This window comes from Meleagris gallopavo, chromosome 26 (genome assembly GCF_905368555.1).
Source record: "Meleagris gallopavo chromosome 26, MGAL_WU_HG_1.1, whole genome shotgun sequence".
In the NCBI taxonomy this organism is placed as follows: domain Eukaryota; kingdom Metazoa; phylum Chordata; class Aves; order Galliformes; family Phasianidae; genus Meleagris; species Meleagris gallopavo.
In genome coordinates, this window is record NC_139429.1 from 1,291,957 (window position 1) to 1,317,515 (window position 25,559).

Below are 25,559 nucleotides of genomic sequence, written 5' to 3' on the forward strand. Positions count from 1 at the left end.
GGCAGCGCTCTCACACATGCAGCATCACTGAGATCTGCTGGCCAATGCAGAGAGAAGGAAAAAAAAAAATAAAAAATACTTGCAGATAGAGGAAAAAAAACATATCCAGGAAGAGACAATTGCTAAAAGTCAGAACTCACAGCAGAGAAGCATGGAGTTGAGCAGAACAAGAAGCACAGAAAAACACCAGCAGGCCAAATGCTAGAGAGGCCAGAGCTCTGTCTTGGTTTAGGGTTTTTTGGCCTGAAAAAAGGAATTTGAAACAAAATACCATCATTGTGTTATAGAGGGTTTGATAATGCTTTTAAAACAGTACAAACACTTGGTTGTCTTATTTAACATTAAAATAAATACCTGTCTTATAGCGAGGGTACACATCTTAACTATGTATAATGAATATTTCTCCCAGAATGTTCTTCATCTGATCCAGCCAGATATTAATGGTGCTTTAAGCCTTAAATAATCCATCAGGATGAACATTCATGTTCCACTGGGTTCCCAATGTTCTGTTTGCCCTATCTGTCTTGCTGGATTCTTCTACGGCTTCGTGAGTAGCACTGATTCACTTAAACCATCTCTCAGAAAGGCTTGTGCAGCCTGTGGAAGTGAGCTGAGTTGCAATGCATGCTCTCTCACTGTAGGGCACGGTGTAAAGGTAGGCTGCTTTGCATCCTTCCTTTGAAAGGTCATTCAGGAAGGTGCTGCTGCAGGAAACACATATGCATACGTGACAAGGTTGATGCTTCCAGACAAAGAAGAATCTCAGATCTTCGATGGGAGCATTAGGAATCCCATGTTGCCACATAAAGACTGAGATAACCTAAAGGAACACATCTGCTGTGATGCTTCCAGATAAGCAACACGGAGTTACAATCCCATTTCACTGCACTGTTGATACTAAATCACAGCCACACAACTTACACCTTCAAATTACGTGCTGCTGGTAATAATAGTGGTCATTAGGGTGTGCTAAGTACTACAGAATGTCATCGTAGGTCTGTATGAGAATCCCAGCCGTGGAGATTCTGGCACACACAGTAATGCTGCAGTGAAACAACTCTAACATTATTCAACAGCACTGCAATTCCAAAGGGAAAAGGATAGACACAAATCATTTACTGAGTAACGGTGAAAACTGCTTCTCCCCTCATCTCCTCAAAAAAGTTGGAGGTTTATCCACAAAGGCCTCTGAGCTCCTTTCCCTTACTCAAGCTTAGGAGAGAACCAGCTCAGCATGGATTTCCCATACAGCACCTGGGCTTCTCTGCAAACCCCCAGCCCCATGCATCACATGGCTCTGACTGCCCTTGCAGCACAGCTAAACCCAGCCCATCTCTCACGCTGCTGCGAGTCAGGAGCAGCAAACATATGGCTTTTCCAGATGCTCTGCCACTGCCACACGATGTGATGCAAAGGAAAAATTGTCACTGGTCTCACATCACAGGAATCTCAGCCATGCAGTTGGGCTGCCCCAGCAGGAGCAGCAATCCCACCCAGGAACATTCAGATCTTCTCCCTGTCCAAGCTCTGTCGCAGAATGCAATTTCCTCTTCTGCTTAATATGCTAATGAAGCAATTTAGAATATATGGACATAACAAGCAAGATGGGACATCTGGACAGTTCTGTACTGAGACCAGGCAGGTCAAATGTCTGTGAGGTAAGATAACTTCACAAAACCACCTAATCGGATTGCCTAATTTGGCAACTAGATAAAATAACAATCTCCTGTCTGAGCTCAGCAAACCCTGGAGGAGCTGGGAGGAGAGGAGGTGAATGCAGAGAGAGGTGCTCCACTCATTTGTTTAAAAAGGAAACAAATCAGGGTAATGCAGAAGTCTACAGCCCACAGCCCGCTTGCAGTGTCGCGATAAGGATGAGAGCAGCACCTTTGTGCTTGCTTTTCTGCAATTCCTTTCAGGTTAGCTTTTAGGGTAACATTTCACCGCTGCAGACTTTGCCAGCATTCTGCTAAAATCACATTCTTCCACAATGCTGCATGCTTCAAAGAGCATGTTTTTACAAGAAGTTCCCTTCATGCTCCAAAGTCTTGCCGAAAACGAGGTTAATGCAGACTGAAAATCGTTGTGACATTACAGACCTTTTAATTGGTTACCAGACCTGCTTTGGGGCACGTATTAATAGGGCAGAAGCGTTATGCGTGCTCCTTCTCCCTCCCCCTGACAAAGCGCCAGAGGAAGGAAAGTATTTTGGTCTCACTGAACCTACAACACAACCCATTTAAAAAGCTGAAATTCGCAGGGGAAGAATCAAAGCATAATATAAAACACAAGAGCCAGCAGTGCCGATTATTCTGAACAAAAGCCATGCATACAAAAACGCAGCCAGGAGTTTTACCATGGCGCTGAGGGTCTCCTCCCAGTCCGGCCTCTCTCGGGGATGGATGCTTCTCTGAAGCTCTGGCACGAAGTCATCTTCTTCTGAATGTAAAGAGGACTTCATCATTCTGAAAAGGAGGACAGACAGGTTTGATACGCGGACATCTTCGCGGGTCTTAAAGCACTGAGAAACCTTCAGCCCGTTTTAAGAAGGTGCTGTTTGCCCATGCAAACACCCTTAGCCTGTGAGAAGCAGACAGCGATTCCTTGGAAGGTGCAGCATCATTTGCTGTGGCTTTGCTAACACAGAAGATTCAGGCAGGCTTCTGTAAGTAGATGACGTTTATTGAGAGTAACCCATCTGATAATCAGTGCTACATACACAATTAAAACAAACAGCACGCTCCCTCAGCCTTAAGATTTGAAAATAAGAAGACTGAATTCACACCTTTACGTGCTCTTTGGATTACAAATCAATTCACCATACACTCCTCAGGCTTATGCCAGTCCCCCCTGGATTTCCCATCAGAAATCTGTTTCCTTAATAGCCTTTCCCACCAAAGCCAATGCTTTCTTTTTGACAAATAAACTTCCCACACGTCTGAAACGCTGCCAGCACTGCAGGGCTGCCCAAGGACACCGTGCCTCCTGCCTTTAGGATGCACGCACAGCAAAATGAGCCAATGGAGTCACCCAGGTGAGGTCTCAATTCAGTGTCACCAAGTGGTAACAAACTTGGCAGCTGGGAAACAGTCAGAGGAGTATGGAAGCGACCTCTGAAGCTAAAGGGATGTTACTGTAAGGATGGCTGCCTGCTTCTTGCTACAATTTATCCTGAAGGAAAGGCAAGAGGAAAGGAGTTGGGAGGTGTGACACCTCCTGTCCTCCTCTCTCCCAGGGCAGAGCAGAGTAGGAATGAAACAAAACCCTGGAGCTGCACTGCGAGAGGAGGAGGTTTCTGAGCTCACACGGCTTCACTTAAAGATAAGCTAGGAATATTATATACATGGATATCCACTGCCCACTGGCACTGACATAAAGCATGGACACGTTTTGTAAACATTAAGGGACAAATGAAACTGAAGAACCCGCCCTGGTCCATACAGCCCACACTTGGCCATTTCACGGGAGCTGTAATTGATTGAAAATTCACTACAATTTAATATGACCCGTAATGACAGAAAAGCCATCGTTATTTGAAATGCCACTTCCTCAGCTGCTCTGCAGCTCCCTGTGCCCATCAAACAGCAGCCGACACCGTTACATTAATCACAGCTCTGCCTGCACAGAGGTCATTAAGCAATCCCTCTTCAGATGACTGAATCCTTCTATGGTGTAAACTGAGAATCAAATGTACTGGAACAAATGTTTACAGGACGTTTCACAGAAGGCACAGCTCTCTTTCACACCCGTTCTTTTGACTTCTCTACTAAGTCAGGTTTATGAATTCCAAGTCAGAGCTCGTACATCTGTACACGACACAACTGTGTCAAGAAGCACCTAATGCCCATTGCCATGTTCTCAAACCCCAGTCTGCCAACTGCCATTCATTGCAGCACTTCCCCATCTGCTTACAAGGAACCAAAGCCCATCGGTGCTGCCCTGCAGCCACAGCCCCGCACTACTGGCAATGGGCGAACACTGCAGGACAGCTCACATCCCACCTGCTGAGTGTCAGATATGGTAAATGCTGCCCACTGCATGCCAGGACTGCCAGGGCCCTGATGCCACCTCGCTGCTGACTGATGGTTGTCCCCTGGGACAACACGAGGCACTGACAAATTACATCCAGAGATGCCTGATTGTTTGAAAGCCATGCAATAGCATGGAAGCACCAGGCACTCTGAACACCAGACCCCTCATATCACACAGATAATTGTCTGCCTGACAGATACTCATTTCAGACCGGCTATATATTTTTTTAATTAAATGCCAAGGCTGATCTTTAGGCTGCACTCCCCCCCGTGGGACATTGGGCAGGTCAGCGTTCCCTGCTGCTTCTCCTTCAAATGACTTTTCTTTCTGACCTCAATTCAGGAGGCAAGAGCCGACGATAACTGATTTATTCGTTTATTTATTATTTATACAGCACTGCTGTTGTGCCGGGAGGTTTCTCAGCCCACAGAAAAGCAAAGCTCTGCCCCATGGAAGCGATGATTCAAAAGCATTTACAGCTCCACAGAAAGCGATGCTTTCTGAGATATGAATTCTACCCAAAAAGCCAAATTTAAATAAGGCCTTTGCTGACACAAATCTATGCTTAAAATCAACGAGCTTCAAACATTATCTGATAAAAATGGGTATTTGTGTCACTCAAATAATTTGCACAAAAAAGCCAGAATAACACAGACTTTATCAGGGCGCTAGCAACGCTCTGCAGATTAATCTTTGCATTGCTTGCAGGGAACTGTGCATGCACTTGGCTCATCTTCCTTGCTCCTAGCAAACATGGTTGTCTTCAATGAGCACTCTTCAGTTTTGACACTATTAACAGATACTGCTCAAGAGAGGGGCGAAAGCAGAGGCAGACAACAACCAGAACAGAATCATGATGTGCTGCTGCAAGTTCAAGAGGCACCACTGTGAGGATTAGCAAAATATTTTGCAGACAGATGAGATCTGGGGTTGCTTTAGGCTCCAAGAATTCATTACTGGTGAAGCACAGTGCAAAACTCCTCAATCCAGTGCATGTTAAAGTTAAAGGGCAAATGTAACAACAGCCAGGATGCGGCATCCCTGTCTGCCCCCATGAAAGAAAGCAATGTTGCCAGGCTTTGATCCCCCACCTCCCACTCACAGCATGGAAAGGTACTCCAACAATCAACAGAAAGATGCCTTTAAAACCTCTTCTTTGGAGGGTTTAAAAATAATTCGATCAAGACAAGGAGTCATAGAATGACAGAATGGCCTGGGTTGAAAAGGACCTCAAAGATCATCTGGTTCCAACCCCCTGCTGTGTGCAGGTCACCAACCAGCAGCCCAGGCTGCCCAGAGCCACATCCAGCCTGGCCTTGAATGCCTGCAGGGATGGGGCATCCACAGCCTCCTTGGGCAACCTGTTCCAGTGAAGTGAGTCACAGAGCTACAGAGAAAAAATATATCAAGAATTGGAGTGGCCAGCATACAATATATGACACAAAATTAAGGCAGCTTTTCACTATGGACTGCCCTTATCATCACAAGGAAAGGCAATATCTAGGAAACAAGAACTGAGATGTGGCATAAAGCATATAAACACCTGGGCTAGAAGTTGGAATCTAGAGAGAAACATCAGCACGCCTTTATTTCTGGCCTCAAACTTACACCATAAAAAAAATCTGCGCTATCATGAAAGAGATGGGGGGAAAAAATGAAACCAGGAAACACCCACCCTCTGCCAACCCCATTTCCCAAGCAAACTCTATATCCATGAAATTAAAATAATACAGTGGAAAGGAACAAATAATCATGCAATATGGAAAGTGGAGATAGCTCGAGAGCCCCAGGGACAGTGAAACAAGATGGGAATTGAAGGCTGGCAGCGATGACCTGAAAGAGAATTTAATTTCCCATCTTTTAAATCAGCACTGTCAACACCTTGCTGATTACATTATGGCTATCTGTAGTATATAACATAAGATTTCTGAAGTCTGTCTCAAGGTTCGCACAGAGCAAAGACAGAAAAGACCTCCAAGGTCAGCACACCTCGTCAATAAACACGCCTCATAAATAAACAAATGGCAAATGGGATTGCATTTAATCCTTGACCACAAAATGAAAACCTGGCATAACTGAATGGTTTACTGTGATTGATTCTGCTAAGTTGAAAGCTACAGTGGACACTTTTGATGTAAGTTCATTATTAGGAAGCCAAAATTGGATTGTTTAGGAAGCCAGTGGGTAAGAAAAACTAATAGAGAAACACAACATTACAACAGAAGAACCATTTAAAAAGCCTATGCTGTTACTCAAATACGAGCCAGCAGAAACCAACCTAAATTTATCTGAATGACTGCACGCTACCTGTGCCAACAAGGATGCATCTGTTGCCTCGTTTTAGATGTTCACATCAATGGTTTTCAGCTCCTGATTTATCAGTGATGGTCAGAGAACTGCTGGGATGGGGCAGCAGGAGCTCAGTACCAAGCGTTCCTTTGTGCAGTGCAGCTGCTCAGGAAAGCACAGGGCTTTCAAGGACGGTTCTGCTCTTCTGCCACAACGTGGGCAGCTTTGTGTGCCCAATGTTACCCAGCTGTGCTCTGTCTCAGCTCAGGAACACCAATTGCAAGGCACTTCAGTGAGCAGCAAGATGCCCATCCAAAGCTCTGCAAGGGGCTGCAATGGTGCCTAAGGGCTATGTTGAACTTGGCTTTAGTAATCTGCATTCAGGTTTTGCAAAAGGAGGACTTCTTTGACCGCTTTATGAAAAGAATATTCAGCTTTTACATGCTCTGAGCCACACTCTTGGTTATTAAAGAGGTTTACTGAAAAAAAAACAACACAATTCTCGTCATTCTGCATACGTGTATTATTGGACAAAACTGCTCTTTGCTTTGGCAGCACATAAAAGGCATTGTTTTAGTAAGTGCTTGGTATTTTCTTCCAGAACACAGTGACAGTCAATTAGAAAACTTATTCTTTAAATAAGCTTCTCTTATCACTTTTGCCCTGAGTAAGAAAAGAATTAGGAAAACGCTCTTAGCTTGGTTTCCTCTGGTTCAATTCAGGAACACATGAAGAAACAAATTGTCTCTAGGGAAAAAGAGTACTGGCCTCTCATTTACAATTAATGAACTGCTATAAGCAGCCCTGAAGTTTGAGCACAGAGAGGAGATGGGGAAGGATGGCTGCTTTTTGAGTTCATGCTTTCTTCTGGGCACGGTTTCATTTCATGGCTTCCTCTCTGCCCAACAAAAGCCATTCCAGTCTCCACTGGAGCCCTTAAATACCATAATACAAATCAGTAATAAAAACCATCTGTTTACAGCTAATCCAGAAAAGTTTTAAGTTTACCCCAAAATTACAAAGCGTGACCTAAACCCAGATCCAAGGACATTCATCTGGACTCATTTCTCATTTACTTGTAGTTCAGAGGTAATGCAAAGCCATGGCAAATGTAATCCTTCCTAATCCAAGCATATACTGGAAAAATGATGCTTTCAGCACGTGAAATGATCAAGCACCATCAACTCAACAGTTGCAATTAGCCTCGTGTGCTGTTAACATGACAACTGTTCCTAACACGAAACAACACTACTTGTCTGGTCAGATAGTTGCTTTGTAGGGAAACCCCATCTGCAGCCAAACGCATGCACAGAGCTGGGCACCTTCCACAGCAAAGCCTCCCATCTGCCCAGCTCACTGCAGGCGTGGTGGGAACACACTGTGGGAGAAACCAGGGGAGAACAACACCCAGAGATGAGCACTGCCAGGGAAAAGAAGGGAAATGAACTCAGGGACACCAGAACCTGACCGACCAAATAAAGAATGAAAGATAAGCAAGCATAAAAAACAACTGAAGAGTAGTTCCAGCCATCCTGCCTTTAATGACTAGTTTTAAATGACCAGCTGACCCAGCATCCTATTTACAACAGCACTTCTGCTATCACTCCACATCAATGGTAGCAGCAGCAGAAAGGAGGAAAATGCTCAGTTCTTTCCATGCCTGTAGATCACTGCTAATATGCTGCACTGCTATTATTTCTATTGCATGGTTCTTGACCCCCTAAATTGAATTAAATGGAGATCTACAACTATAATAAGTCAGCAAGGACATGTCTGACCAGGTAGGGGTCATATGGCCACAGTAAGTGCAAACCATACTGCAATTATTTCTGCTGTAGCAGAGAGATGTGTATTCTAAACAAGCAGGTCATTCTGAAGCTAATATGGATGGGAAAGTAAAAGAGTAACCAGGACAAACCTGCAGGACTGCTTATCTGCTGCTTGCATTTCTGATGCACGACATGAAGAAACAAGTGGCAGCAGTGCAATAAATAAGAAGGGATGACAAGTGGAAGCAGCACCTGCAGACCATAATTCAAGGCGTTATACATTTCCCACCCTTACCTCGTGCAGAGCCAATGTCAGCACTACAGACAGACCCAGTGCTGGTGTAGCTCTTCAGTCATCACAGATCAGTTACTTTGCCCTCTTGGAATGATTTACAAATGTTAAATATCTTTCTCAGTGCAGAAAAAAAATAAATGTAGAGGAAAGAGATCGTTGATCTCCCTTCCTCAAGTTCTCAAGGGTACAGCTGCAGCCACTACTACCCAATCATTTTCACCTTCAACACCCACGTATGCATTTTTGGTACAAAAGCATTCGAGCTGGCACACATGTCTGCTGTGAATGGAAACCCTGCTGCTAGGTTTCCTGCTGCCACGGAGATGAATAGAGAGAGAACAATTAGCCAAGGCTTCAGTCTAATTTAGCTTTATTTTTCTTTTTGGAGGAGAGACTGAGAAATGGCATATCATAAAACAAAACATGAACTCCAAAGGCTGCACCGAGAAGCACAAAGCTGAAATACCACATGTAACCTGTATCATAATGGCTTCTGATCTTCTGACAAAGAGGGGATGAGAAAGATCTGAACGTGCTCCTCTCAGAGACCTCCATTTGGCTCTGACCTCCCGTCCAGTAAAACCTGGGTGGGTTTCTGCAGATGCCATCCTGATGTGCATGCACTGCTCCTCATACTGAGTGTGGAGAACCTGGGCGTTTATCTTAGCTTGGCAAATGCTGGAGCCAAGGACCCGAGGTTGTGTAGGCACTGCAATGCTTCATCATACAGCACCACCAGGTAACCACTTCGACCTTACATCAGGCAGCACAAGAAAGTCCCTGAAATACCTATCCAAGCATCAACCTGATTTTAAAGACATCAAGAGAGTGGGGAGTGGACTACATACATAGGCACAGATGATCCAGATATATTCAAAAAACAAAAAGGAAACCACTTTCCAAACGCATTTCATAGAGGATGAAAAACACAAAAGGTGTTAAAACTGCCTAAGCAGATGCCAACACTGGAATGTAAGAAAAAGCAAAAGCAAACAAGGTTTCTTTTGTCCCTTCTGCTATGAGATCCAATGTCAGCATTCGCACACTGCTGCTGTGTAGGAAAATTAATAATTTTTCAATGCTAACATTATGGTAGGAATAACAACTTACTGAGCACGGGGTAAATCCTGCTGTTAGGACATGTCTCACTCGCCCCAACCACGGAGTGACAGCATGGGACCATATGATGGAGTTCTGCTTGGAACCAGCACAGCTACAGCAAATGCAGGAGGCGAGAAGGAAGGCACACAACCGACTCAAGGCTCCAGGAAGCAAACCACACAAATGACTGTTGAGTTGTGCAATGACTCAGCAGGAAAAAAAAAAAAAAATAGCAGATAGGGAAGTCTTTTCCATAAGAATTAATATCTGCCATCAAAAATGATGTAAAATAAATGAAGAGAAAGAAGGGTACCCAGCATGCAATTCTGCAAGGTCCTGTAAGCTCGGTGCACCAAGGTGCTGCTCTTTCACCTCATCAGCCATTCTTTATTGCTCCTCTGCACACCTGAGCAAGCAGAGCAGCAAACTGAGCTGGCTTAACCCCTGCTTTGCCACCGCCACTGCTGGGGAGGCCGATAACAGGCTGCTCTGCAAAGACAGGCTTTGCTTTGTGAGCAGCATGACAGGAAGCTACAGCCAGGGAGTGAGCCAGCTTGGAAAGAAAGCAGCAGCCTTGGGAATGCAGCACTGCTCAGAAAGGAGCTGGGCTGGGGCAGCACCAGAGGCAGCTGCTCACTTCCCCAACCCGCAAAGCCAATGAATACTGACAGGACAGACATGACACGATGCTTCTGCACGGCCACTGCTGCTCTCCTGAGAAAGCAGCATTTTTCTCTCAGAACTTTACAGGACAGCTATCTTATGCCTAATGGGGCTGAACAGCTCTTATACATCTCCCTGAAACAGCGAGATTAAATGTTATCTGTCAAACATAGATAGCATAGTCCAACCTGCCAGATGAGCAGTCACACTGTGTAGATCTCAGCACTCAGTTTGAGCACTCTTGCTTTCATTCTCCCCTTTGCAAGCCGTTTTGCAAATAGCAGCTGAAGAACGTTTAATCCCCTGCCCTCCTGCACTGCCCCTCAGCTGGAAGCAGGCTGCAGAAGCACCAAGGCATGCAGGCAGCTGCCTGCTTCACCCAGTGCTAAAGTTCAGTGAAATTTAAGCAGATGCTTACATGCTTTGCAAGGCTGGGGTAGAAAAAACAAACGTATCAGGTGACTGATTCCTTTCCAGTGTTCTTCACTTACAGACCCAACCAGGTGAAAAATACTATTCCTTATCACTTCCTACTTGCCTTTAAAATCTCTCCTGGCATGATTCCACCTGTATAAATTCTACATAGTATCCCTGCTGCTATTATGCCTATAAATGGGATAATAAAAGATGAGAGGATGAGAGGGTGCCAGTATCTTCTCAGAGCAGCAGCAGAATCAGCAGCAATGGCAGAGAGCTGCAAAGCCAGAGGGCAGGCAGGGGGAGAAGGGCTCAGGCAGGAAGGCCTGGGATCAGAACAGGTATCAGCACTTTGCACCGTTTCTAAATGCTTTTCTTTGCCAGCACATCCTTAGCCAGTCTGGTTAACACACAGCACTGCCCATTCCCACTGCTGGGAGAAGTAAAGCTGTCCTAGGACAGGCCAAGCTGGGGCTTCATAGCTAGCACATGAAAACCCATGTATTTGCATGGCAATGAGGGATCAAGAAGGATTGTGGACTTCTGCATCAAAATAGATTACAGTTAAAAACATGAAGTCCCAGTGAGGAGAAGGGCAGCTCCTGCAGCACAGTCCTGACACCTGTGTCAACATCCATCCCCACCCAGTGCCTGGGGCAGCATTCCTGGGATTTATGGGGTCGGGAGGGGAACGCAATAAACAAGGACAATCCTGCTCAAAATTACACTCAGCCACCAAATCCACTTTGCAATCCTGCTTCAAAAAGCCAAGTGGAATAAAGTAAAGTTTTGCCCCGAAGTAATTTTTATACTTAAGCCATATAGCTCTTCACAATTAATTTAAAATGTTCCAATAGAAAAAGCAACATTTTGGTACCCCTGCTGGCACAAGGCTGAATAATGTTCAATAATTTACCTACTGGCTGAGCCAGCAAAGCCCAAATAAAGGCCACGATCCCTGCTGCCTCCTCCCACCCAGCAGCCTGCTCCCCTAAACCAGGGACACTGATGCCCACACAGCAGCCCACAGACAGCACCGTAAGGGTCCTGCACTTCTTCTTCCCAGGCTGCAAAGGAAGAAGTCAGCAGGCTCAGATAGCTGGCAGACTGCTGCCTTTCAGCTATCAGCACACAGAGTGTTAATTGTGCTGCTCAGCATGACTAAGAAACAATTCATCCCGAATCATACCGTATCACAGAAGCTGGAATATTTCACCACAAGCTTTAATTGTCCTGACTCACGCTGTCAGCAATAAAATGCCCTCTTGGGAAAATAAATAAATAGGCAAATAAAGCTTTAACTGATTTGGCAGAGTGTCTGCCAGAGAAAGCACATGGTCTGATTATTTTTAAGACATTAAAAAGGGCTGCAGGTGCAATAGGATAACCCAAATGGACGGGTGATGAACAGATTTATAGCTTTTCCAGTCTGACATAAAACAAGGCAGCGTGGATCAGCTTTTGAAAATGTTTGTCCGGAGCACCCAAGGGTAATCTGGAAAATGAAATCATTTCTATTACCTTGGCACTTGTGCAAAAAGAGGGGATAATGAAGTGACCAGGCTAACAGGCTCACCAAGAAATGAGATGTTGAAACCAGAACACATTCATTTTAGTGCCCAGGAAAATGACTGCAAGCAGTGTTCTTCAGGTTTGTTTGTTTTCTTCCTCCACGCAGCGTTCAGGATGGTGTTAGAACCAGAACATGCAAGAGAGACTTCTTAGACCATAGTGAATAACTCAGCAAAGAGGGAAGACTGGGAGAGGAGAAGTTAAAGAAGAGGCATGAATACAGTGACCAAAGCCACACAAATGCTCCCTCCCAGTCCACGTTCCCACGAGATGATGAGTGACAACAGAGCACCTTCAAGGCTCTCAGCAGGGCTCTCAGCACGCAGTGACCAGGAATCATAGAATGGCCTGGGTTGAAAAGGACCACAGTGACATCTAATTTCAACCCCCCTCCTATGTGCAGGGTCACCAACCATCAGACCAGGCTGCCCAGAGCCACATCCACCCTGGTCTTGAATGCACCCAGGGATGGGGCATCCATCTCTGTTCTCTTCCTCCAGTTCCCCACGCATGACCAAGGGGTCCGGACCCCCTCAGCACCAACACTCAGCAATCACCCTGCTCCCTTCACCTTTCTGACTCATTAGACAAGAGCGTGCACTGAACACCACGTATCCTGCTGCTTTGCAGTGTGCCTCTTTCAGCAAACACCATTGTCTTGCTCAAGTCCCAGAATGGGCGGGTTGATCCAGGCAGCTGTGAGCATGGCATGTTTGCTTTCTCTTTTAAGCCAACAATCACATCTTTTTTTTCTAGCAGGTAACACCAGGTAAGTTGCCCAGATGTACTGTCCACAGAACGCCGTGCCACAGCACACATCTCATCTGTATGTGCATAAATACCTCCACTAAGTAGCAGTCTGAAGTTTCTTCATTGACTCTCCAACTTTCTGAGCATCTAGACACCCTGGTAATACTTTTCCTTAGTGGGCACCAAGAAAATTTTGTGTATGCAAGAGAGAAAAGGCAAATATATATATATATATAAATATATATATATACACACACACATACACACACACACATATATATATCTTCCTTTCTTTTACAAGAGGCTGAGGATTTATCATTTTTCCCTACGTAGAGATACATCTGGATTCAGAAAGGGGCCAGCTGCCAATTAAAAAGTCTGTATGGGCATCAGCTGGTGTACAATACCATTTTTACATCTGAATGGGTGTTTGTTACCAGTGTCATATCCTATGTCCATATATTGTTAGCTGTAATCAGACACAAAGCCTCATTTGCAAAGCGTGCTGCATCGCTGAAATCAACACTGCCTGCCCTCGCTGCTGCAGAGCTAGAGTTCATTAAATCTGAGATGTACTCTGCAATTAAAGCGGTATTTCATGGTACTTCATCAGGATATACAAAAATAATTGAAGCATAATTTGCTGCCGTTTGCTTATAGGAGACAACCGACAGTTCCCATGGGCAGCACCTGTGTGCTGGGCCAGCCTGCCTGGCACAGGAGATGCTGCCTGTGTGTATTTACACATCTGCACACACACAAGTTGTCTGCCTGCTGGTTTTCAAGAAGCTGAAGAGAAAAAGGGAAATTCGTTGCCAGATCAACCATTAGGACGTATGTATGATCACATAAACGTCGCTGGGACTGAATTATAAAGCACATCAGAACACAACGTGCAAGGCAGCATTTGTGCTTCATGTTAACTCACTGCAGGTCTCTCAGCATTTCGTATTTTCAAAGTTCCACTCACCGAGTCCAACAGGGAAGCGATATCTTCAGCTTTCACTGCAATTATGAAATGATCTTGCAGAGGAAAGCTGAGCAACGTGACCCATCTTGCACTTAAAAACGCGAATTGGAGGGCAAATTTAGGGGAAAAAAAACCAACAAAATCAAAGTGCACTTTAAAAGCTGCACTTTTTAAAGCCAACCTGTGGTTTTTCAGAAACTCAACTGCTGAACAGTTTAAAAGCTTGAGGGGTCAGTTATGCTACAAATGAAAAGTCACTCCAGCAGATTGGAGCCTCTTTAAATTTACTCTTTCAGTCTCTGGTGCCACTGCACACACAGCCCAATTTAGGCAGGGATTCCCAGAGGACATTTTGCTCTTTCAGCCCCACGATGGAACTCCCAGTGCTGCAGCCACGCCAGCACCACTCTGAGCACAGGGAACACCCACAAAGCTGCCCAATGTATGGCTGCCACGGAGAGGATCTGTAGAGCACATCTTCAACTAAATGAAGAAAACCAGGAATGGGAAAACTTCACCTCTTGCCTCAGCCTGATGTGAGCTCCCAAAAAGAGCCTGACCTCCAGTTAAGTGGTTGTGAAGGGAGAAAAATGGGAAAGATGCAATGATTTACCCTGTGATGTCACACACACTTTGCCCCTTCTGATTACATCTGTGATGGAAGCCTGATAGAGCTGTTTGCCAGGATGTTAAATGTATTAATCTCGTTATGCACAGACTCAAAGCAATTATGGATGCAGACTGTTTAAACAGAGCAGGCGCAGAAGGAAACCACGCCATGATAAAGTTCACCAGCTTTAGTTTTTTTTCTCTTTTAATGCTTTTCAGAAATGTAACATCTCGCATTGTTTGAGCACCCAAATAAACCAAGTATTTTTAACAGCCTTACTGCTGATCAAAGAGGCAGAAAGTACCAAGAATGCCTCGAGGGAGGTTTCTGCACCAGGAGCCCACATCACATGCTTACAGTGCTGCCTCTGTGATGTCGAGCTTTGCATTTACACACTGCTTTTCAGTAATGGCACGTGTCCCTAAACCCATCGCCATGGATTCCAGAGAAAAATCTCATAGCAAAACAACGGAGCAGTATCAGATTGTCCTACAGGGTTGTACTGCAGACAGCGTGAGTCATTCTGGAGAGCTCCGAGTTGCTGACAGATCACAGACAACTGGCAGCAGAAGCACCAAAAACCCATGGAATCATCAGATATCTACAAGAATTCTTGCCCTTTTTTCCATTCTGTCTGTTGTTTGCTCTGTTTATCTGGTACTACATTAACCCACAAGGGCTTTCTAAACCCACATAAACTCCATCTTCAACATTACAAGTTTGACAGACACAAATACGATGATGTAGCAAGGCTTTCCTCCACCCCTGCAAGCCAGTCTTCACCAACACGTTGCTGCCTGCAAGCAACCTGATCAGCATTTCTCACCACTACGCACCACGACAGGACTGTGCAGGAGGTGCCAGACTTGGGGAGCAGCTGCTTCCAGCTGGCACAGCTGCAAATGCTCACCCTCATACAGGGAGCAGCCACAAAGGTTCAAGCAATTCCAGACCTACTCTTCCTGATGGTTTTCTTGGCTGCTTTCTGGGCAAACGCAGTCAAGTGTTCATTCCGCTGTTGAACTGACAGCACGGTGACTCATCTGAAAACAATTTAGAGGATTTACGATCATCTTTGCTCTGACATTTCCTCACCGAAAAGGAAATAAAGAAAATCAAAATCAATAAACCAAATTCAACGCTCCTTGAAGGGAAATCTTTACCATCACACAGTCTCATGGTCGCAAAGCTCAGGCTGACCTTTTCTATATCATACGAGCATCTCTGACCTGAGCAGCTGACTGACCGGTTCTCATGGGGTCCAAGGTTCCCTCCTGATGTGCACGAGCAGCAAAGCAAAGCCTGAATGGCCCTGCAGACCCTACAAACCCTACAGCTCTTGTTAGGAGTATGGTTACAGCAGCAAAGTCCCTCCAATTTGTCAGCAGTAACCGGACATAGGAACAGAACAATAAATAAAAGCACATTCATCTTCTAAATGTAAAAATTCGCATACATAGGTTTCTAGAATTCAAATATTCAAAGAGGCAATTCTATGCTTAAGAAACAATTATGGGGATTGGAAAATGTCAGCATGAAAAGGCCCAACACAGAGCATCATATCTGATACATACAGTGTCTGCCTGCATCTGGAATTATTTGGGAGCAGCTGCTCCTGAGAAGCTCCATACGTGGTCAAACCCTCAAAAAGGAAAACGCTCCAAATCACAGACACTGCAGGAGTGAATGAAGGATTGGGGTGGTTGTTAACATACACCAACACACAGAGAAAGAAGGAATTATTATTTCAGGTAATCACATTCCTACAGAAGCCAAAACCCACAGGTTTCACCCATCTCACTGCAGAGAAACCGTCTTGGCCTAACAGAGACAAACCCCGTCCCTGGGAAATTGGTGGAAACTAATTAAAATCAGGATGCAAATTAGATAGAAGAGGTTGGAAGGTAAAGAGGAGCACACAAGGTGGAGATCTCCACAAATTACGTATTGCAGCTAATAACATCTCGATGATACTGAAGACACTGGATAAATGAAGCACAGAAACCGCGCTGAGGTTTGGTTTTCTCTTTGTTTTTTAACGATGCACAGTTCATCCCCCTTTTGGTTTTGCTTTTAAGAGAAAGCTTCAGTCTTTCACACAATCAGTTATGGACGCTCTTATAGGCAAGAGGAAATGTAATTCAGATATCAGTTTGTTTTCATAAAACAGACTGCAGGTGCTTGAAAGCTACAGACCTATTGCCTGCTGGCTGGAAGCAGGCAGAGAGAGCAAGGGCATGGAAGTAAGCACCAAGTGCTTTAGGGCACCTCAAAAAGGAAGAAGTTGGTATCTGCCATTTGTGGTGCCATGAAGCATCACAGCAGTTCTCCCAGTAGCACAATTACCTCCCTATGAAACTGACTTTTCTCTTCAGAGCACCAGCACCAAGGTAGGTAGAAGAAATCTTTGCCTCTTCCTTCCAATAATGAACTCCTTGACCTGCAGCCTCAGCACCTTTCCTGTTCCAAGAAACATGCTGGATTGGAATCCATTGGAATGGATACTCCATTTTCCCAGCAAACAAATCATCACCTTACATACAGAGCGCTTTGTTTTGCCCATGCAGTCCCCACACAGGAGCAACAGTGCTGTGACGCTTCCACAGCTTCCCCTGGGGATTCAAGCATCAGATATGGCAGCCAGCAGAGGCCTTAAATCTCATTAAGCTGCTTCTGTGAGAGGTGACGAGTGACCATGGCAGCAGCAGACAAATTAATTTGGAGATGAAAACAGTCAACACAGCCTTGGTGAACCTTCTGGACATGACTGCAATGGCTCTCCACAAACACTAAAACGTAAGAAAAACCATCTTCTGGAAGTGGTATCTTCTCTCAACCATTATTTAACAGGGAGATTTTCAGTCCATGAAAACCTAAGCATTTTCACGTGTGCCTTAAGCAGCTCCCTTGTGGCAGAAGCTGGGAAAGCCCTTTTCTAAAGGGAAGCTGTCAGCACTGCACCTCAGATGAAACTGCAAAATTAAGAAATCATTGGCTTCCTTGGTTTTGTGTGGGTTTTTCCCCCAACCCCTATATTTCGCTTCTGTTTAGGAAAGTTCTCCATCTAGCCTGCTTTTCTTGCAGCACAGCCGACGAGAACAATTTAACATCAGAACATTCTTCACATCGCTCCTGCACTGCGGCTGTTGCCCCAGACCACTACCAACAATTGGTTCTGAAGGAGGCTTTGCTTATGCAAAAGCACATTAAAGGTATTCTTTAAGGTCAGGGACGGTTAATGGTGTGCTAACGTGTCCCAATGAGAGCATCTGAGCATCACCCACAGGGGCAACCGTGTCAATCTCAAGACCAGGAAGGGGCTGCTGTGCGTTTTCATGCCAAACTCCAAGCCTTATAACATCCCTAATAAAAAACACTGGAATGGTGAGTCAGGGCCCTTCTTCCCAGCACTCTGAATTACAAGATTTGCTCAGAAACCACAGGAAAAAAAATGGAATAAGTCATTTATTGCTCTTTTTATTTCACCTTCTGTTTCTTGACTGAGTGGTGGATGTTGATGTGGTACTCTGTGTTTTCCCAAATATATTTAAAATAAGAAATACCACTGTCATTGGAGGCAAATGCACTTAAAATATATTTTGTAAAGTATTTCTAAGGAATGACAAACAACGGTCCAGCACGCTTATATTCCTGAAACAGAATTCAGCTCAGTGACACTGAACAAGCTGCAGAGACATATTTATCTAATGCAGCAATAACCAACATTGCATTGAAGCATCAGTAGTAGAAAATGTACAGAAAATAACATTCAAAAACCTCGGATATTTTGGAAAAGGTTTGGGTGCTGTCTTACGCTTCACTTCTAAGGACAAAACCTTCTGAAACACAGAACTGAAGAAACGGGGCCAGCAATTAAAGCATGTTTGCACGGCTGAAGCACTCCTTTAGGGCTGAAATCTCATCTGCTGCATTCCAATCCTGAACAAGGTTTAGAGCACTAATTTATAAGCCCTGGGGAAAAAAAATGTTGAGAAATCCTTGACTATTCAATAGCACTGTGAATAGGAAAATTGCTGTATAATATATAATGGAAAGAAAACACACATTGCTGGAGTTCATTAGTGTGTCACATTTGGTTTACAACAGCAAGTTGCACCCAGAGCCTCAGATCAAGTGGAGAGTCACAAAAATTGAGCTGCCCCCTCCAAGAGTGGTTAAATCCCTTCAGGACTACACACAGCATTAAATTTACCTGCCATGAAAAAGCAAATCGTTGCTACTGCCTGCGCATCAGCTCAGTGCCCAACAAAGCCATCGTCTTACTTCAGCAAGAGCAATAGGAGCCTTGTGATCACCAGCTAAAATTGCCCTCAGCTTGAACTGTCTGAATTAAAAAACAAAGAGCTGTGTTAAACTCTTGGCACGCTCATGCAGCAAGGCTTTCTAGTCTTTAACATTATGAGAAGTGTCAGGTTAAAAGCCCTTCTCCGAGCTTGATGAACCAGAGGTTTCAAACCTTCACAAAGCTTTCCAACAAAGCTGCAGTAAGTGTAAATACGGCACCCAACAAGCAGTAACGCGCTGTCACCTTTCGGGTGCATCAGAGGATCATTCAGCCATGGAACTTACTGAAAGGGAAAGAAAAGGCTGGGCAGCCCTCGGGAGCTGAAGGAGAAGCTATGTCACTTCCCTACCACTGATGATCCAGCATGCAGACACCGCTCCCTGCCCTGGAAGGTACAGCCGCCGAGCACGGGCTGTGCCACATCTCTGAGCAATGCTTTGGGGCTTTGAAACAAGACTGTAAGAGATTCTTTTAGGAAGCGTGGCACTTCCACTGCTGCTTTGTGCAATGAAGGAAGAAAGGCAGATATAGGACTGGGGGTTCGTAAGAATGGGGCAGTGCAGGGGAGGTGTGCACAGACCAGCCGTGGGGTTCCAAGAAGATGCCACCAACACCAAGCAGTGCACACAGCTCCTCCTGCCCACTGCTGGGCTGCTCCCTGCAGAGCCATGGCCTGGCAGCCCATACAGACATCACTCACTCTTCTCTTTCTTCCCTGAACACACAGTTCATGCAGCACAGATTTACCTTTACACCAATAATCACAACTCCCCACGCTGCCAGCGTTAGGAGCAGCAGACTGAGCACGGGGTTGAAAACACATCTTTAATCTTATTAAATGCAATCCTTGCTTGTCAGAGACAATGCCAATTTTCACCTCTATGTTGAATAGCAGAATGCAGAGGGACCACTGGCAAGAGGTCTCTCCTTCGGAGACCCAGCCACAGTAAGCCAGCTCCAAGCATTGCCACGTTCTGGCCTACCTGCACAGGGGAAAAAAGGGGAACATCCCCATCAGAACTGAAATGCATTTAACCTTCCCTGAAATGCCAGAACTGCACAGGTTGTATCAGTTTGTAAGCTTTACTTTCCTCTTGCCAGCAACCTGGGCAGATCCATGTGCCAACCCTGATCCCCACCCCACACACATCAACCCCGCTCACACACCACAAAGACCCTCTGCTGTTCCTCCCTACACAGTGCTCTAGGATGTGTGTGTGCAGACAAGGATGTTGTGCACCGTGCTTTTTCTGACACAAAGGAAGCTGGGGAGATGAAGGCTCCAGCATCAGCACACCATACACGTCTAATTTTTAAATACAGATTTGTTGAGTGAGAGGAATTACCTCGGCTGGCTTTCTCCCAGCACCTCAGCCACTCGAGCAATGTGAAAATACACAGCAGCACTTCTAAGGCAAAATACTTCAAGAGAAAGGAAACAGACAAACGCTGAGGGTTCTTGCAGTGCTGCTAGGAGCCGCTCTCCAGTTCCTGGCAGTGCAAGCTGAAGTGGGTGCAGTTAGCATTAATTACCAGCACTGTTGATAATGCATTATACAGTGAAATGAGGACCTGCATCTTCAGCTTCTGGCAGCTGTGTTCAGAAATAACTTTTGGCAGAGTAGAAACACCCTTGATCTCTATACCAGGTAGGTGGGAACAGCATGCCCAGGACAACACGTTTTAATTACACTGGCTCCTCAACCCCCTCCCCAGGAAATATTCACGCATTCTCAGCCCTCACACAGAAGATCCCAACTAAAGACAGCAGCAATGGGTTTATTTTCCTAATGGTGTAAAGCTACAGCCAGGGTGAAGGAGACGATTTGCCACAAAGATAATCGGCACTGTCTCATTCCGTAAGAATGTTAACTACACAACAACCTGGCTCCTCCACATCCTTTGCTCTGACACTGTATCAGCAGCACATTAGGAAGGACAAGAAATGCATGCTGAGCACAGAACTCTTCTGACTGCTGCTGCCTGCAGAGCTGAAGTGCAGACTGCATGCTTTACTCTGCTACAAATAGGAAATATTTCGTTTTTGGTTAAAAGAACTAAGTTCTGCTCATGCAAATATCAAAACTGCACACAACTGGAAAACGCCTCAAAGACCTCAGTGACACAAAGAGCAACAACGCCAAATTACACTCTGCTTTCTGCATGCTCACATAGCCTCTGCAGCACAGTCTGATCAAAGGATGGAATTAACCTTTCTCTATTCAAACACTCAACCACTCACAATGCAGTCATATGCATATACTCAAAAAAAAAAAAAAACCACTACAAATTAAAACGAAGCTGCATTTCCAAGTGCAAACGACATGCCTGCATTTCAATTACATACAGCGTTTCCATTACACGCTGCCCGCTATACCCAGTCGTGAAGCAGTTACCTTCCGTGGAGATACAGAACCATTACAACTCTCCACGCGGGGCTGGAGGCACACGAGCTGTGCGCCCTGCAGGCGGGTCCTGCCGGCACCGAGCCGGGACACAGAACTGGGACCCGGCCCAGTGCACACAGCCGTGGGCTCCGGCTGCTCCGTGCCTCCCATCGCCTGCACGGCTTCGTGCATCCCCCGGGCTGCTGCAGGCTGTAACCCTTTCCCAGCTGGATTTTTCTGCCCTGCCTACCCCGCGATGCTCTTACCTGGCCGGACACCTCTATCCCGAATTCAAAGCTCAGCAGCTGTGATGCATGTGACCAGTCGGAGGCATAAAAGCAGCAGACTGTTCCCAGATGTGCCTTGTAACCTTGGCTGCATCACATCAGCGTTCTGCCTCCTCCTCCTCCTGAAAACGGGACAGCGTTCACCGGGTTCCCAGAGGAGACTCAGAAGGCTTTAATTTATTTCTGCCTTTACGCAAGCAGCTTTAGAAGTTGTGCACAGCTGATATTACCCTTTCCCGTTTACACATTAAGCCATACAGACAGAGCACCATCACCCAACTTCAGAGCCCACCCCATGGGACACACAGAAGGCACTGAGGTGCAGCCCTGGGCTCTTCCTGTGCCCCCAACTCACTGTGCCACCTCCATCAGCCCCTCTCAGTCTCTGCACAGCACGGAGCTGCAATATTCCTGTGAAGCAGCACTGCTTCTCTGTGCTCTTATTACTGAATTAAAGCTCTAGCTCTGAAGCAGCAGCTGGAGTAAGTAACAATTTCACTATTAGGGACTGCTTCCACGCAGGGACGCAGCTGATGGAAATTCAGTATCATCCAGCAGCACCCAATTCTGCACACCGTTCCTTTGCCTCAGCAGGTCATCAATTTTAAATGCAGATTTCAAGTGTATGAAGTACTACTGCCTGCTCTCCGGGCTCGGTGGAAAAAAGGAAGCAGAAAAACAAAGTGTTTCTATGTAGTAAATCTGTTTTAAATCGAAGAGAAAAGGCTACCCAATCCCAAATTATGCAAAACAGCCAACACAACTGCTGCTGCTGTGGGGTTTTTTTCTGTCTAAGTGGCTGGATTACTGTTGTTTGTGTTGCACTGTATGCTCTGTAACCGAGCAACAATGACCTTGTTAATTAGACCTAATGAGTAAGGATGGAGTCATGCTAACCATTAGTTCAGCAGTTCCAGGAGAAGACTGTGGGCAAAGTCAAACAGGTTAGACCTGCTCTGTGCCTAGAAAGCCTGATGACCGTTTTTAAATCCCTTTCTCCCAGTGCTAATTTTTCTTTGTTTTACCCAAACAGACCTGCCCCGGTGGGACAAGCTAGAGATAAGGAGAAATGACTGGGAAATAACACGCTCCTTTAGAAACAACCGTTTGCACTTTGCACCAGGATGAACAACCACAATTCTGAGAGGCCCTGAAGGTAAAATCCTGCTGCCAAGAGGTGTGTCCTACAGCTGGGGTGTAGGACAGCAACGAAACAGTAACAGAGCAAGAACAGACTCATTTTACACGGTGATGAAGCATGACAACTCAACAGATACTGTCTGTAATGCAGCAGCTGTGATTTCAGGCATGCTGTTGGGCTGAACAGCAGAGTTGCAAGGGGAGAAACCCAAGTGTGCTCCTCATACAGCTCCCCTGTAGCCTTTACATAAAGAGAACAGAGCAGAACGACATCAGTAACAGCAAACTCCAGCTAAGGCAGCTGCAAGCTTGGGCACACATCTCTACCTTAACACTCAGGGGAATGGGGAGCAGGGCAGGACTGCACCTCCAGCCCTCAGAGCCAATTGAGCAACCTTCACCTTGATACCTTTACAAGGATGATAATGAGATTTACATAATGAGACAGCCTTCTACTACCTTAACTGGGAAACTGCATCAAGAACTCCTGCTCCAAGCAATTCTTTAACAGAAACTTCTGTCAAGCACAAAGAATACGATTATACAACTTGAATACCACTTGTCACCTCTGCCAGTGCATTTGTTCCTTCCTTGATTGCTTCCTAAACTTAAACTTCCATTTTATATATATATGTATTTTATATATATATATGAGCAAGAGCAGATATTAATTTTAACCTCTTCGACTGCTTGAGTTTACCTAGGCAAGGAAAGAGCAAGGATGCCACAGGACTGCTTCTGCCTTTACTGCGTGTAATTTTCTGTTAAATTAAAAATTAACTGCAATTAATATTGTATGCATGACAAGATAATGTAGGACTGCTTCTGACCCCAAAAGCAAATTAAATTTAATGGAAAAATACATTTTGATGTTGAGATACGTGTATTATTTGCCTAAACGACTGCAAGCAACTCCATCCTCATAGTGCACACTGAAACCAAGGTTTTAGCCACGGTACTGCTCAATATGCACCAGGTCCAGGAAATGTGATGACCAACTGGTCAGCTTGAACCAAGAAACTAAAGTATTTGAAAGGAAATCTTGCTGCTAGCCCAAGACAAGAGCCGTGTCATTGCTAATTGATGACACAGGTCACCCACTGCTCTCTACTGGAGCATAGGACAGGACATTTGACTTCTTGGAGCAACCACACACAGACATTCATCGTCTGCTCAACCTCACGTTATATGAAAGGGTTTTTATAGCGGAAGGACTCGATGAATCACAGCAAAAGGAGGAGAAAACCAGGCTGCAGTTTCTGACTGACAAAACGCACATCCAACCTTTCCAACCCCTCACCACATCAGACACTCCTTTTGCATGGTTGAAGTTAAAGCCCTCTGAGGGGCTGGTTCACACCATGCCTTCCCCAGGCAGAAAACAGAGATGCTAAGCAGGCTGCAGCAAACACCTTCTAATCCCTGTCCAAAGGAACTCTGCATTCCTGCACATTCTCCTGTACAAGAACTGTGCTCAAGGCTCTATTTAAAACACAAGGCTATTGCCACAACTGCACACCTCCACAATTAATCATCTTCAAAGGCCATTTACACAGCTATGTGTTAGTACCTCCACGACAGTCACTGCTGGGCTGGATTCCTCGGTATACACCTTGTTCTTTTGATGACTGATTAATCTACAGAAGATATATTTCTGATTTCCCTATAAACAAATTGAAAGGCTTATATGTATAAGTAGGGAAAGAAAAGAGGGGAAAATTTGGGATCTCAATGAAAGTGGCCAATCCTGCATACATCTTGGGTGGGAACTGCAAGAGAGTGATGGAGATGCAGGGAAAAGCCTCTGTCATATTGGGTGCAGAGCATCTGCAACCAAGACTTTTTTTTTTTTTTTTTAAGTGAGGATTTAAAATATAAGCCAAGGCAATTAAACAAACATTTTGGGGAAAGAAAAAAAAAAAAACACTATTGCTAGAGATGCCCAACAAAGCAGAACAAGCAGATAAGGCCAGCAGGCAGTGCAGGTGCTGTGTCAGTGCAAAGCCCCACAGCACCCATACAGCAAGGTGCGTTTGTGACAACTGCACACAGTGCTGGTGCAGAGAACTGGACACAATCACAGCCTACCGTGCTGAAAACCTTTGTATCCTTCATCTGAATTCTGTGCAACATTTTATAAAAAAAATTAGGTCAGGAGCCATAATTTTCTCTGTTGCAACACTTGCCAGAAGAAAGGGGCACTTCCTGCAACATATGGTTAGAGAAACATAGTTCCCAGGTGAAGAGAAACCCAGCCTGGCGAAGCAGACCAAAGCATGAGGAAGGGCAGCATTCCCACAGTGCTTCTCTTCCTCCATCCAGCAGCCTGAGCAGGCTGCCATGCAGTACAAGTCTGTGCTTGCATGGGGTGCTCTGCAGGCCCTGTGCAATCCACCTGCTTGGATTGCAGTCCTGTACCCCTGCCAGCTGCCCTCCAGGGAGAGGAAAACATGGGGGGAAGGGAGAGGAAGAAAGGGAAGCGTGCATTTGAGATGCATTCTCCTCAAATGTGTCTTAGACATGGAAGCAGAGAGCTCCGTGGTACAAAAGAAAAATCAAGCTGCATTTAATATTTACATCTTCAGAAATCAGCTTTGTAGAAATAGATAATCAGCTTCACTTGAAAACCTATTCCTCCCAAGCCTGGAGAAAACACAAGATAAATTACTGAGAGGGAGGCAGAACAGAGAGAGGAGAGAGAAAAGCCAGCACAGCAGTTACCACACACAAGTTGTGCTGCTCCTCCAGACTTGGATAAGCCACCCCATCAGACACCCCTACCGAAATACAGTCACACCAAGGCTTGTTTTCCCTAGGCACAAAGCTAACAGGCTGCTCTGCTTCTTATATTAGCCAACTCTGATTTGACACATAGGAATACAGAGTGGTAATGATTCTGTCCCTATTATCCCACCTTAGTATTCTCTTGGATAAAAGCTTTCAATTAAAATATTCCCCAAGAGAGCTGCAA

The 25,559-nt window shown here is 45.3% G+C and overlaps 1 protein-coding gene across 5 annotated transcripts in view; it reads right to left on the reverse strand.

Annotated features, from left to right (window-relative positions):
* ARHGAP32 (Rho GTPase activating protein 32) overlaps positions 1-25,559 on the reverse strand; it is a 175,848-nt gene that overhangs the window by 108,758 nt on the left and 41,531 nt on the right. For 4 of the 5 annotated variants that reach the window (XM_085209455.1, XM_085209451.1, XM_085209454.1 and 1 more), the window contains exon 2: positions 2,357-2,465. In XM_085209455.1, coding sequence (XP_085065581.1) covers positions 2,357-2,464 — 108 coding nt within the window. In that variant the 5' untranslated portion in view covers position 2,465. Of the gene's footprint in view, positions 1-2,356; positions 2,466-9,495; positions 9,639-25,559 lie in introns of those variants that run through there. The other variant, XM_085209452.1, reaches the window with a different exon arrangement.